The 15573-nt window shown below is 42.6% G+C and overlaps 1 protein-coding gene across 2 annotated transcripts in view; it reads left to right on the top strand.

Annotated features, from left to right (window-relative positions):
- Nucleotides 1-355: 355 nt before the first annotated feature.
- gria4b (glutamate receptor, ionotropic, AMPA 4b) overlaps nt 356-15573 on the top strand; it is a 100765-nt gene continuing 85547 nt past the window's right edge. For both annotated transcript variants that reach the window (XM_063894687.1, XM_063894688.1), the window contains exons 1-2: nt 356-687; nt 5545-5703. In XM_063894687.1, the coding sequence (XP_063750757.1) occupies nt 597-687; nt 5545-5703 (250 nt within the window). In that variant the 5' untranslated portion in view covers nt 356-596. The remainder of the gene's footprint in view (nt 688-5544; nt 5704-15573) is intronic.

Below are 15573 nucleotides of genomic sequence, written 5' to 3' on the forward strand. Positions count from 1 at the left end.
CAAGGAGCACAGTAAGTCTCATATTGGAGTGGAGACATGCAAAAAGGAGCTGTCATAATGTCACACCGTGTATAAAACATGCCCTGTCAGCCATCCCTCCTCTCATTCCCGGAGTGTTTTCCATGTTCCTCTCTGCAAGTTTTGAGGTCTCTCCTCCCCTCCTGCCTCCTGTCCGGGTCGCGTAAAAAGGCGCATGTGTGTTGGAGCTGTGATGTGAGTGGAGCCGCATCCAGACTCACTGGCCGCCGCTGGCTAACCCCCCCCCCCCCACACACACACACACACACACGCCCCCCCTCCTCCTCACCCTCCTCACCCCCCACTCTCCACTCCTCTCGGTGGTGGTGGTGGTGGATGTTGTGCGCAAAACCTCCAGCGCCGGACGGACAGTTTGACGGAGAGAGAGCCATCCAAAGAGCGCACACATGGATAATTAACGGACATTACGCTTTCCTTTTCCTTTTTTATACACACATATAAATCTCTGCTGTGGTTTATTTTCTTTTATTTTTCCAACACTGTGATGTTGCTTTTGCCCCGGAGGTGTTAGAATTGAACCTGCTCGATGTCTCTCATCAGTTTATAACCGAGACAAAATGAGGATTTCTTCCGGCGACTGGTTTCTGTTGATGTTCTCGGGCTTTTTGGGACTGACAATGGGAGCTTTCCCGAGCAGCGTTCAGATCGGTGAGTGTGTGTGAGAATGAATCATGTGAATGAATGTGTGGACGTCCTGTCTGCTGCCATTTAACACCTCAGCACTTAAAGTGGGAATCTCTCGTATCCCTCCGCAGTTTTTATCCTCTTATAATGCACACATGGATGCTTTCTCTATGTGCATGCATGCTTATAACACACACACACACACACACACACACACACACACACACACACACACACACACACACACACACACACACACACACACACACACACACACACACACACACACACACACACACATACATACACACACACACACACCTCATGTATCTGCAGGCTAGAGTATCCCAGCCACTGCAGCAGATCAGAGCAGCAAAGTGTGTGTGTGTGTGTGTGTGTGTGTGTGTGTGTGTGTTCCCTATGCAGACTGCCTGTGCATTGACTGCTGGTAACACTCTGGCTGCAATAACCTCCCTCCCATAGGCTTTGCAATTTCCTCATTTCTTTAAACAGCTGCATGTTTTAACGCTGAGGAACTGAAGCTGAAGCATTCATGTGTTTTTATGTCACTGACAGCAGGCAGATTGACTGGGTTGATTTAAAGGCAGGGGATGAAAAGAAGGGCATACTGTGACCTCCAGTTGTTGATCATCACCCAAAAAAATCAATTATCAGGAAGCTGGAAACACTCTCCTTGTTTATTTCCCGTCCTGGTGATGGTGTTAAAGCCGTCTCTCTGGAGCTCAGACTGACTTTACTTCACCCTCCGTCGCCGAGGCTCATCAGTACAAGTCACTGTGATGAGAAATGACAAGCTGTTCAAATCATTGTCCCTGTCCTCTCATATCAACGTGATACAGAGTCCCGGACTCTCCTGCAGGGGGAGGTCAGAGGTCGAGGGTCGTTTACAGAATATGATGCTGCTCCCCCGAAACTGAGGTCACAAGAGCCAGGCGGGGGTTTGAAGCTGTGCATCTGTGCCATCATGCTGAGCATCAACTAACACTCACTGCTGATTTAAGCAAAAACTGCTGCTGTGTGTGGATTTCTGCAAGTGCATTATGCAATTTCAGACAAAAGTGGCCTGTTTTGCAACTGAGGAGATTTTCAGTTTGATAAATTGATTAGAAAGAATTGAGTAAATTCATTATATTTAAAATAAACACAAGTGAAGGAAATAAACTGTTAAAATGTGTTGATTTATTCATTTTCTCTGAGCTTAAATGTAGTACATATCTGAAGTCATTTGATTTAGAGTCAATATCTATTGAGAGGAATGAATTTATATTCACTGAATATCTGAAAGAAACCCACATCAAACATTTTCAGGTTCATATTAGTGTATTTAGTTACATGTCTCCATGCTTTAATGTTGAGACAGCTCTTTATTCTCTCATACTGTCTGTGCTGCAGCACCCCTTTTCACCCTCTGTCTGAAACCAGAGCCCAGTCTGCTCTGATTGGTCAGCTGTCCGGCTCTGTTGTGATTAGTCAACTGCTTAGAGATGTCCCGCCCCTATCATGTACAGTGTGTTGGAGCGCTAACCAATAGTAGTGTGAGTGTTACGCAGTCATGTCTCTGTGTTCAGGATGTAAACAAGAGAGTCCAATGGAGGCGTTTCAGGCAGTGGGGGTGGGGGACACACAGATGTTAGCCTCCGCAGACCATTTACATGCACTAATACCTATATTATACTTTACAGGAAAGGCAGGAAAGCTAAAACGTGATTTAGGTGTACTGAATATCTAGTTAGAAATGATAGGAATTCACTAAATAAAATAACTAAGCACGTGTGACTTTAAGTTTATACATGTTGGACCCCAACCCTAATTTCTCTGTGCGTGATCTCTGTGCATAAAGCAGGTCAACTTTTATTTGTGCAGCATTATCAAAACTTGTAAATCCAACATTTTAAATACCATAAAAACAAGGAACAGCAAACATGAAATCGCCTGTCGTCATATTTCCCCTCTATGCTTTCCTAATTGATCTCTGGGAGTGTTAAAATCCCCTGAGCTGATGTTTCCTCACTTGGTTCATATTTCTGAGCTAAATCTGCTCTCAGAGAGGGCAAACATCTCTCTAATCATCAAACCGGCAGTTACAAATAATTGTCAGAGGAAAGTAAACACTTATTAGCCGTGGTAAATGCGCTGAGTACACACACGCCTGCAACTCTGAAACAAATGCACAAACACAGCAGACCGTCCCGAACGCAGCGATGCGTGTGACGACCGATCCTGGGAATTATAGATCCTGCTCGTCATTCATTTGCCGAAGTGGGTTTTTCAAGTGTCATGGTCCCCGACCCAGCATGCATTTCACCGAGGGCAGGGGGACACCCTTGGGCAGGAAGTCAATCCATCGGCCCCAAAAATACTAGCATGTAAAAGCAACACTGAAAAGGTCTTTCAGAGTTCAAGGATCCTGAAGCTCTCGTCACATCTAAAGGAGATCCTAACCGTTTCTGAATAGCCTGTGTGTGTGTGTGTGTGTGTGTGTGTGTGTGTGTGTGTGTGTGTGTGTGTGTGTGTGTATGTGTGTGTGTGTGTGTGTGTGTGTGTTTAACTCTCCTAAGGCTGTAACTCATTAGAGAAGAGGTTATACTGATGTTGTCAGATCAGTCAAACGGAGACTCCCTGTTAATGATGATCTGTATATCTTATATAAATTTGGGAAAATGCTAATTGAATGGAGCAGGATGTATCCCAGTGGGAATTAGCAAGACCACAACACGAGTAACACTGCAAGGATTTGCAAGACAAGTGTCCCATGACTAAATAACGGGTTGTTAAGCTAGTTTTGTGATAGTACGCTTCTCCATAATCTCTCCAAATGTGTTTCAAGAATGAGTCCAAAAAACCCTGAAATTAATCAGCATGTTTACCACTTTGTCCCCTGATCTTCAAATCAACATTAGCCTCCTTTAGCTTAGCGGTGGAGACGTGAAGTCATGTGACCGTGCTGTAGTTCCTCTATAGCCCAACATTAGCCTCCTTTAGCTTAGCGGTGGAGACGTGAAGTCATGTGACCGTGCTGTAGTTCCTTTATAGCCCAACATTAGCCTCCTTTAGCTTAGCGGTGGAGACGTGAAGTCATGTGACCGTGCTGTAGTTCCTTTATAGCCCAACATTAGCCGCCTTTAGCTTAGCGGTGGTGACGTGAAGTCATGTGACCGTGCTGTAGTTCCTTTATAGCCCAACATTAGCCTCCTTTAGCTAACTCATAATATGTGCATCTGTTTAAGAGTAAAAGAGTCTGCCATTATGCAACCCTCATTCAAAGTCAGACCATGTACAAAAGGTGGAATTGGGTTAAGAAACAAACAGGCTCTTTGGATCCAGAGGCTTGTTGTTGGAATTTTAAAATATGGCATTTATTAAATGCAAAGTCAGGGGCCCCCTACTGTGAGTACTGAATCTCATTTTGAGAAGCAAAAGGGAAAGCTGAATAAGGGAGATTTAGGTCAAAGCTTTCCTCTTTTAAGCAGAAGTTTTACAATTTGAATTCGAAAGGGCTGATCGATTGCAAAGATGTGCGTCAATGGGACGTGAAACAGTCAGATTATACGTAATTCAAATCTACTGCAGTACTTTTTTCGAGTTATGCAAAATTATGGGAAGGATTAACACAAGTGGGCATCATGAAGGTAAAATATTCTAAAGGGAAGAGGTCAGCCATAAAAAGAACACCCTGGCATTTTGCTTTAAATGACATTTATATCGTCTCATCTCCTCAAGTTACATTTTCAAATGTGAAGCAAAGCGCTTCAAAACCTGAAACAGCGCTGACATTTGCACAACCATGAACAGCGTACTCACGATCTTCTCATAGATATGAAAGAAAATAGAGCAAAGTCTTATCTCTGATGCCAAACTGATTCCTGACACTCAAGCAATGAAAAGCCGTCTTAATCCAGGAACGATATTTGTCTGCTTGCATTGGTGTGAAACCAAGGCGATCTATCAGACTGTATCCACCATTGTCTCAAAGCCCAGTGGTGCTTAAAGATTCACAAGGGATTAGGATTAACACGGCATTGTCTCCAACAGTGATTTACCAGACCAATATCGGCCTTCTTATTACTTTTAATATATATAGTCCACTCAGCTGTGTCCTCCTCCACCATGATAGAGGTTCCTCTCTAACCCCAGACACTAAAACAGTCAGGGAAACTCTGAAAAATGTTGCTTGAAAAAACTGAGGATGTTCCGGCAAGAAAAACAGACATTTGTTCAAATGTTTCTTCTAACCGATCGAGCTTTTCTATAACGATTCAAGTCTGCTTTTATTCTCTGTTCCATTAACCAGGATTTAAAAACTGCAGAGCCAATACTGTGTTCCCTTTCGTGTTTACTTCCTGTCTGTCTTCTTCTGCTGTTCCCTTTCGTGTTTACTTCCTGTCTGTCTTCTTCTGCTGTTCCCTTTAGTGTTTACTTCCTGTCTGTCTTCTTCTGACGTTCCCTTTAGTGTTGACTTCCTGTCTGTCTTCTTCTGCTGTTCCCTTTCGTGTTTACTTCCTGTCTGTCTTCTTCTGCTGTTCCCTTTCGTGTTTACTTCCTGTCTGTCTTCTTCTGTTGATTTCTCTGTTGTCCAGTTCTCTGTCTTTTAACCTGTTTCCTTTACTTTTTGGCAAAGTTTAGTCATCATGAATCTGAAGTTTCCTGCTTGTCCAGAGCTGATGTTAAATTGACCAGACTTCTTTCTGTGGATTGATATGACTGCACATAGTCCCTCGATCCTCCTTAGCAACGTTCTGCTCTCCTTAGCCACAGTCTGCTTGCGAAAAGTAACAGACCTCTAGAATGCTCAAATTCTCCAATGCGCATTAAGTATTCAACCAAACCCTGTAATGACCTTAAACCTGTTTCCTCCCTCAGGCGGTCTGTTCATCAGGAACACGGATCAGGAGTACACCGCCTTTCGTTTGGCAATCTTCCTGCACAACACGAGCCCGAACGCCTCGGAAGCGCCGTTCAACCTGGTGCCTCACGTGGACAACATCGAGACGGCCAACAGCTTCGCCGTCACCAACGCCTGTAAGTCCGCCCCATCGCTTCCTGTTGTGTTTTGTGCCGTTTTGATCATGGGCTTCCTGTGTGTGATGACCATGACTGAAGAAGTTATGGGGATATGGTTGGCTTTTTCCCAGCGGATAATTCAGTTTGATTCAACAAGGGTCTTTATCTCAGCATCGTTCCTATCTGTGTGGAAATGTATCTGAAATTAAAGAAATGATTCTCATTTTTATTATTTTTCTGTAGTTTATTGTTTTATTTATTTTAGTTTCTTTTTATTATTATTTGTATTCATTTGATTTCATGGCTGTAGAGGTGGTGTGGTTACACTTTGTAAGTCTTTACTGAAACCACAATTTGTCCTACAAGCAAACATGTTTTATACATTCAGAAACAGAGTTTTAGAGATTACAGGATTGAAAACTATTCGATGTACTTTTTAATGTTTGGACAGACCGGGGTTGATTGTTTCTCAATGCTATTAGCATATGTGCTAAGCTACAGTAAGATCTTCTTTAGTTAAGCTCCAGTTTTGCACAGCCATGAGACTGAAACTAAAACAGCTTGCTGCGTGTGTGTATGAGTGTGTGAGATATGCGGCAGTACAGCTGTGTCTGCTGGTTCGTATCTGATCCGAGTGCAGTCACACACACACTGCAGCTGTAAACACACACAAACAACAATCACACACACACTGCCACGGACAGATCTCCGAAAAGTAGAAGACCATTTTCCATGTGACGATCCCAGGGGATTAAAGGTCCCCCATTCTTAGCTTCTGTTGCTGTGTGTGTGTGTGTGTGTGTGTGTGTGTGTGTGTGTGTGTGTGTGTGTGTGTGTGTGTGTGTGTGTGTGTGTGTGTGTGTGTGTGTGTGTGTGTGTGTGTGTGTGTGTGTGTGTGTGTGTGTGTGTGTGTGTGTGTGTGTGTGTGTGTGTGTGTGTGTGTGTGTGTGTGTGTGTCTGTGTGTGTGTCTGTGTGTGTCACAGAGACCATAAAACACTGAAGCCTTGTGTCTGCTATTATCTGTGTTACGATCTGGTGTTAGAAAAATCAATGGCTAAATTAGGCAGAGAATGAAGTGCTGTTATGTTTGTGTGGTAATTGAGGGGTGTGTGTGTGTGTGTGTGTGTGATGAGCAAAGACACATTTCAGGAATGGTCTCAATCTGAAATCAGGTGACATTTTCTGCATTTTAACGACAACTCCAAAAACCGTGATGATTTCTGTTATACTGGGTGAAAAACGTGCACTTTTCGATGTACTTTGAAATGATTTGTATACATTTGACTGATGATATAATCCCCGCATCGGAAGCATACTCCATCTTAAAACATGTATACGATCTCTGCATGTATTAAGCGTGTTGGTTTTACCTCGTGCGGTATCTTGTCCCCCTTACAGGAAACACAAAGCCTACTTTTCCTCTGTAACATTATATTGTCTTTGCTCTCCGGAGGGATCATTAGAAACCCTGCTGACCTAAGCATTCAGTGCAAACTCTTTCATAACTAAAACCAATGCATCCGTCACTGACCTCTGAGATGAAATTACAGAAGATGAAGATGCATTGATTCCTCCGCGGGGAAACGAGTTCTGCCAGCATCAGAATAAATGATGTAGGGAAAAAAATAAAAAAGTGGGTTATGAGCACAAGAGTATCACATAGGAGGAGCAATTAAAAAACAGCAGGGTGATGGTTATTATAGTTATGCACACATACAGTACATACATATACAGCTGAGGGTGATTCACAAGTGGACTGTGGGAAGAGCATGAATATTAATGTGGCCTTCGTTTAAAAATACTCAGCGTTAGTTTATTATTAATCTTCCAAAACAGAAAATAAACTGGACGTGCAGACACACAAAAAGTGTTCATTATTGAATGCATGTGATTCTACTTGCCATTTAAATTATGTAAATGTGACCCATGATCTAGATCAGAGTATCTGTATTAACTATATTCTTAAAACGTTGTGTGCACTTGTGTTACAAAGGTTTCTGTGCATGTAAATGGTCTGCAAAGGCTAAAATTGTATGTGATAGGCTAAGGGGCGGGACATCTCTATGCCCAGCTAACCAATCAGAGCAGACTTTGCTCTGGTTTCAGACAGAGGGGGAAAAGAGGAGCTTTTTGAACATTAAAGCATGGAGACATGTCCTGTAACTAGATTGCAGAGAGTTTTAGGAACAGAAGGAGCTTTGGGTATTTTTCTCCTCTAGTCTAATGGCCGCACAGTCACAGGAAGTGAGTCTGCAGCGCATTGATTGGTTGAGCCAAATCAGAGCAGACTCACACGAGCCAATCAATGGCTCTGATAGCTCCTGGCCAGTGGGGGGTCTGAGATCGAACCACAGCTCTGCTTTCACTCAGTGTCTTTACCAGGGATAGGAGGGTGACTTTAAACATGTAATCTGTCACAGTCACCTGTTAGTTACCTGTACTCCATTACTCCTCTGGTCTTTAGTCCTCCTTTCCTCCCCCGTTTCCCTCCATTGTGCAAGGCCCTGAGACAGTGGTTATGAATAAGCAGTGTTTCTGTGTGACGTTTAAGGACACTGCGTACGTTTGGGAAGCGGAGATGGGACACAGAGCTCATTTGTGGAGAGAGATTAGACCGTTCAGTTTCTGTCAGGACAGCTGACGGGGACAAATGTTGTTGTATGTTTCACATTGCCATCTATTATCGTTCCCTGGACCCTGACGCTGATAAATGATCTTTAATTAGTCTGATTAACTTCACAGTCTCCTTGTTATTCACACTGGGGGTAACTGGTCCGGTAAGCTTCTAACAGCATTTAATTTTGGCCCAACTTTCAAAGGTCCTGCTGCTAGAATGGTGTAATTTATCAGTGTCACGTTAATTGTGACACTTTGGTGTAATTACTGTTAACGAATGAGGCGAAGGTCAAGACATGTGTGTTTAATGCCTCCCACAGGCGCAGGATTTATTTTGGTTTTGCCCAAACTCTGCGGGGGGGACTGGGCTTCTGTATTAATCATTTTCCCTATAATAAGACAACGAGTAAATCTCCTTTCCCTTAATGTGTTGTATCTTAATATTCTGCTCAGTCAAAGCTAATATGTGGTTACAGTATCTTTAGAAGTTCAGTCCGATTTTTACGAAAAGGATTAGGGTCGCATGTTGTTAAAAAAATCCTCTAAATCTCAGAAAAGTCAGAATTCCAACTTTTTACTTATAATTGTGAGTTTCCCCAGAAGTTTGTATTTGGTCTCTGTCCCTGTCCCCTCTGTCTGCGATGTCTCAGACTTTATTCCTGGATCTGGTTATTCCAATAAGAGGAGCTGCATTCAGAACCCAACAGTGACACACTGTGAGTAACGGCCTGCAGCGGCCTCCTGTTTAAAAGCTGAGTGACGCATCTGTAACATCACATTTCACTCGCTCCCAAATTGTTGGTTTTTCTACGTCACACTTGAAAGATAAAAAGGTTTTCTTTGTCAGATGCAGAATATTTAGAGCTTAGGAAATAACAATCTGAAGTCCCAGGATCCTCTAACAGTTCAACATACAACAAGACCAAATAGAAATTTAAAAAAAGGAAAAATAAAAATGTGCAGAAAAAAACGAATTAAAACACATGTTTTTATTTAAATACGAAAAACAGATTTTCTAAAATAAAATGCACATAATAAGCAGACATCAAAATATTGATTCAAATCAAATAAAAACAAAATAAAAAACCCTGAAAAAATATTTATATAAAAACAACATTTTAATGTAAAATAAACTATAAATAAAAAATACTTACAATGTATTTTTCTAAATGAAATAAAGTAATGCATGAAAATGGGACACAATCGCTGAGTTAAATGCAGAAATAGTATACTTACAAATACTGTGTTTTTAAAAAATATGAATAAAACTGTACAGAGAATTTGACGTATAAAGAGAAGCATGCTCTCTAGATCCAGATTTCCAGCTTTTTTGGGGGCAGAATTAAGACAGAAATCCCTCTTCTCTCTGATGTGTGGAACGGCTGAAGGTGAAACACAGAGTTAACAGACTGCCTGTTTATTATGAAACCATGAGGCAGCATTTCATGAATTTCTGTCAAGGTGCCAGTGCTGTCAGAGTCCTCGGACAGCCTTTCCAGCGTTTGTCTGTCTGGTTGAGAGGATGTCTCCTCTGGGAGGCTGAAAGTCAGCAGGAGCAACCCGGTGTTTCTAACAGCAGCGGTGTAAAATCTCTTTGAAAAGTCCTAAAAAGGCAGAAAGAAGATCTGTTGTGACACACTTATGTGAGAACCTGGGATATCCCGTCTATTTTCAGTTACACCTGAGAGGAATACCTCACCTACTTCTGCAGGATGATTCTCTCAACACAGATTCTCCTCATTGAAGGGGAATGAAAAGATGGGAATCAAGAAGCAGGAGTCTTAACAAAACACCAAATGCCTTGCTTACAAACTCCACAATAATCCCAGATCTGGACACTGCACTACAAGAACTCCTGAAAGAAATGAACGTCCATGTTTGGCAGCAGCTGCAGAGACCTTCCCATCTGCAGCTCGTTCACGCCGTGCTCCTCGCCGTAACCTCTTCACACACAAAGGTTTTTGAAAGGCGTGTGTGGGGGTGGAAAGGGGTTTTTAATTTGACCTCCTACATGCTGCCCCGGCCATTGAAACACTGACATGTTAATCTGCATTGAGTCATTTATATTCAGCATGGCACTCTGACTCACTCCAGATCCAGATAGCGAGCAGCCGGTGCTCCTGCATTCACTCTCATGAGAACGTGTGTGTGTGTGTGTGTGTGTGTGTGTGTGTGTGTGTGTGTGTGTGTGTGTGTGTGTGTGTGTGTGTGTGTGTGTGTGTGTGTGTGTGTGTGTGTGTGTGTGTGTGTGTGTGTGTGTGTGTGTGTGTGTGTGTGTGTGTGTGTGTTGCCCCATTCAGAGGGGCTCTCTGCTGCCCTTTAAATGGCTCCCTCTGCCCCTCCATTTATCTTAGGCTTCTTTTGATGCGCGGGGGAAAATGGGTCGGGCTTTAGGCGATGTTCACCTGTGTGTGAGTGTGTGTTTAATGGCTGGAGAAAGGATGTAGAGGAAGAGGGGGAGGGGGCTAATGAGAGATTAATGTGCTGAAGCAGAGAGGAGGAGATGTGGGGGGTAAAAGGCTTTTTTACAAGAAAGGTTTTAAGAATGTAATCATGGTAATGTGGCCGTGATGGAGGAGCAGATTCTGCTGTATTTTAAGGCCTTTTCAAAGTTAAAGATGACTTTTTTTGTGCTTTCAGCTGCATTAGTGTTAAACACATGTCCCTGAAAAGGGTGACGGTGCAGCGTTAGTCAGACGGCTCTAAATTTAGTCAAGCCAATTTTGATGAAAAGTTCTGCATGAACAAATTTCTGCAGCGGGCAAAAAGCAAGGACGTCCAATGAGAGCTGACTTTGCAGCAAAGAGAAACAAAAGCAGTCTGTTTCCCTTTGCACAAAGTACAGAGATTAAAGAGTCTCTACTTTAAAGAGTCCTCTCCTGCTGATGTTCAGGTGTATATCAGTATGTAGAGTCTCTACTTTAAAGAGTCCTCTCCTGCTGATGTTCAGGTGTATATCAGTATGTAGTGTCTCTACTTTAAAGAGTCCTCTCCTGCTGATGTTCAGGTGTATATCAGTATGTAGTGTCTCTACTTTAAAGAGTCCTCTCCTGCTGATGTTCAGGTGTATATCAGTATGTAGAGTCTCCACTTTAAAGAGTCCTCTCCTGCTGATGTTCAGGTGTATATCGGTATGTAGTGTCTCTACTTTAAAGAGTCCTCTCCTGCTGATGTTCAGGTGTATATCGGTATGTAGTGTCTCTACTTTAAAGAGTCCTCTCCTGCTGATGTTCAGGTGTATATCAGTATGTAGTGTCTCTACTTTAAAGAGTCCTCTCCTGCTGATGTTCAGGTGTATATCAGTATGTAGTGTCTCTACTTTAAAGAGTCCTCTCCTGCTGATGTTCAGGTGTATATCAGTATGTAGTGTCTCTACTTTAAAGAGTCCTCTCCTGCTGATGTTCAGGTGTATATCAGTATGTAGAGTCTCTACTTTAAAGAGTCCTCTCCTGCTGATGTTCAGGTGTATATCAGTATGTAGTGTCTCTACTTTAAAGAGTCCTCTCCTGCTGATGTTCAGGTGTATATCAGTATGTAGAGTCTCTACTTTAAAGAGTCCTCTCCTGCTGATGTTCAGGTGTATATCAGTATGTAGAGTCTCCACTTTAAAGAGTCCTCTCCTGCTGATGTTCAGGTGTATATCAGTATGTAGTGTCTCTACTTTAAAGAGTCCCTCCTCTGCATAATGAACAACACAAGCCTATGGTTACATAGGGTAAGTATATTCTGTTACTAATCCTAACGTGTTTCTGGAGGTAAACTGAGTGCCGAGCCGACATGCGTTTATTCATTCAGTATTTTATGTATGACTAAAGTAGAATAAATTAAATGTGATTTCCTCTCATTCAACTTCTCCTCCCCCCTTCTCTCCCCTGCACCTCCCCCTTCTCCTGATCCGTGCACTGGTTATGTAAGTGGCCCCCTGAGGTGTGTGTCTGTGTGTGTGGGGGGTGTGTGTTTGGGGGTTGTGTGTGTGTGAATCATGAAATCAATGCAGTCTAAAGAGGATTTTCTAAACGTTTCTATCACAGAAAGACAACAAAAAACAACTACAGATGAAGAAATGCTAACTGCGGTGCATTCTGGGGCGTGGCGGCCATCTCTGAAGGACAAATAACGGCAGCACTGATCGAGGTTTTCTGTAACTGTCTAAGTCTGTTGAACCAGTCTTTAAACACAGCAGAGCCAATACTCTGTTCCCTTTAGTGTTTACTTCCTGTCTGTCTTCTCCTGCTGTCCCCTTTAGTGTTTACTTCCTGTCTGTCTTCTTCTTCTGCTGTCCCCTTTAGTGTTTACTTCCTGTCTCTCTTCTTCTGCTGTTCCCTTTAGTGTTTGCTTCCTGTCTGTCTTCTTCTGCTGTTCCATTTAGTGTCCGCTTCCTGTCTGTCTTCTTCTGCTGTTCCATTTAGTGTCCGCTTCCTGTCTGTCTTCTTCTGCTGTTCCCTTTAGTGTTTACTTCCTGTCTGTCTTCTTCTGCTGTTCCCTTTAGTGTTTACTTCCTGTCTGTCTTCTTCTGCTGTTCCCTTTAGTGTTTACTTCCTGTCTGTCTTCTTCTGCTGTTCCCTTTAGTATTTACTTCCTGTCTGTCTTCTTCTGCTGTTCCCTTTAGTGTTCACTTCCTATCTGTCTTCTTCTGCTGTTCCATTTAGTGTCCGCTTCCTGTCTGTCTTCTTCTGCTGTTCCATTTAGTGTTTACTTCCTGTCTGTCTTCTTCTGCTGTTCCATTTAGTGTCTGCTTCCTGTCTGTCTTCTTCTGCTGTTCCATTTAGTGTCCCTTCCTGTCTGTCTTCTTCTGCTGTTCCCTTTAGTGTTTACTTCCTGTCTGTCTTCTTCTGCTGTTCCCTTTAGTGTTTACTTCCTGTCTGTCTTCTTCTGCTGTTCCCTTTAGTGTTTACTTCCTGTCTGTCTTCTTCTGCTGTTCCCTTTAGTGTCCGCTTCCTGTCTGTCTTCTTCTGCTGTTCCCTTTAGTGTTTACTTCCTGTCTGTGTTCTTCTGCTGTTCCCTTTAGTGTTTACTTCCTGTCTGTCTTCTTCTTCTATTGAAATAACAGACCTCTTGTTTGTCCAAATCGACCAATCAGAATCAAGTATTTACCTAAGCCATGTAATAACCCTCCGTCCACGCCGACCTTCAAACCACCGTATCAGTCAGCTGCTAATACCAACGTTGTTCACGCAACATTAGCAATGAAAGCTGAACGGATTGAAGTGAATTGCTTTGTTAAGACACGAGGAGAATATTTAAGGGAGTGACGAAGAGGAGGGAGGGAGGAAGGGTAGCGGGGGGGGGGGATTAAATATGGGTCTCAGATCACAGAGGATGACTCGTTGACTCGTGTGAATTCACAGATGGTTTCTTAACAGGAACACACTCTGGCCAGGGGAGCTGTTCTCACACACTGCAGGATGATGTTACAGCTCACACACACACACACACACACACACACACACACACACACACACACACACACACACACACACACTCTGCACGCATGAGCCACCATCACATTTTGTAAATGACAGGAAGTGGCTGCAACAATACCGCCCTGAAACTGAGGGGATCCAGCTCAATCGTAAAAACCTTCACGAGTTTGTTGACCTTTTTTTGTTTTCGGATTGTGTCATCCTGTTACTCCCCAAGCCTTAGAGGAACACAACCAAATTAATATGCATAAAAATGTTCATTATCTGAAGCATTTTAAAGGATATTTAACCTGATCAGAATCGGGTTCATGCCAAGTAGGTTTGCACATTTGCTTTGGTGCAAAAGGTGAGGAATATGTTTAGAAAAGTAGTTTAGGAACTATTATGACAAAGTAAAGAGAGATATTTACACAATATATAATACTATAGTAAGGAAATGACAAATACTACATGTACACTTCTTCACAATCATGTCTTTTCACCTCGTTTATCTTCAGCTTACTCTGAAGAGGTTATTTCTTTTAGAAGTAATGTATTTTCACTCTCTCTGATGGTACGTTTCCGGAGGGCAAAGAAACACAACTCTTGATGAATCTTCTCTCCAAGAACGAAAGGCAACATGTTCGCTAATACAAACTTTATAAGCTGGTGTTGTGTTTTCAGCATCATTCAGTTAATAAATACAGACACAGGGAGAAAGAAAACAACAAGTCATGCAGGGAAGCAACTGGAAGGAAATTCACTGTGCTATCTCCAGGCTACTGTCAAGCAAATGGTATTTCAGATATAAATTCAAGATACAAATGCTCCTATTGGCTAGCGCTCCAACACATTATAGGTGTTAGGATAAGGAGCGGGACATCTCTAAGACATTAACCAATCACAACAGAGCCGGCCGCCTAACCAATCAGAGCAGACTGGGCTCTGGTTTCAGACAGAGGGTGAAAAGAGGTGCTGCAGCACAGGCAGTATGAGAAACATAAAGAGACGCTACATACTGATATACACCTGAACATCAGCAGGAGAGGACTCTTTAAAGTAGAGACACTACATACTGATATACACCTGAACATCAGCAGGAGAGGACTCTTTAAAGTAGAGACACTACATACTGATATACACCTGAACATCAGCAGGAGAGGACTCTTTAAAGTAGAGACACTACATACTGATATACACCTGAACATCAGCAGGAGAGGACTCTTTAAAGTAGAGACTCTACATACTGATATACACCTGAACATCAGCAGGAGAGGACTCTTTAAAGTAGAGACGCTACATACTGATATACACCTGAACATCAGCAGGAGAGGACTCTTTAAAGTAGAGACACTACATACAGATATACACCTGAACATCAGCAGGAGAGGACTCTTTAAAGTAGAGACACTACATACTGATATACACCTGAACATCAGCAGGAGAGGACTCTTTAAAGTAGAGACACTACATACTGAGATACACCTGAACATCAGCAGGAGAGGACTCTTTAAAGTAGAGACGCTACATACTGATATACACCTGAACATCAGCAGGAGAGGACTCTTTAAAGTAGAGACGCTACATACTGATATACACCTGAACATCGCAGGAGAGGACTCTTTAAAGTAGAGACACTACATACTGATATACACTGAACATCGCAGGAGAGGACTCTTTAAAGTAGAGACACTTACATACTGATATACACCTGAACATCAGCAGGAGAGGACTCTTAAAGTAGAGACACTACATACTGAAACACCTGAACATCACACTCGCCGCAGAGCACCACACTTTTAAAGAGAAGGCTCACATACGTGAAATGAACCACCTGAAAAACCTCACGAGTAGTGACCTTTTATGTTT

Source organism: Eleginops maclovinus, chromosome 11, assembly GCF_036324505.1.
Source record: "Eleginops maclovinus isolate JMC-PN-2008 ecotype Puerto Natales chromosome 11, JC_Emac_rtc_rv5, whole genome shotgun sequence".
Classification (NCBI taxonomy): domain Eukaryota; kingdom Metazoa; phylum Chordata; class Actinopteri; order Perciformes; family Eleginopidae; genus Eleginops; species Eleginops maclovinus.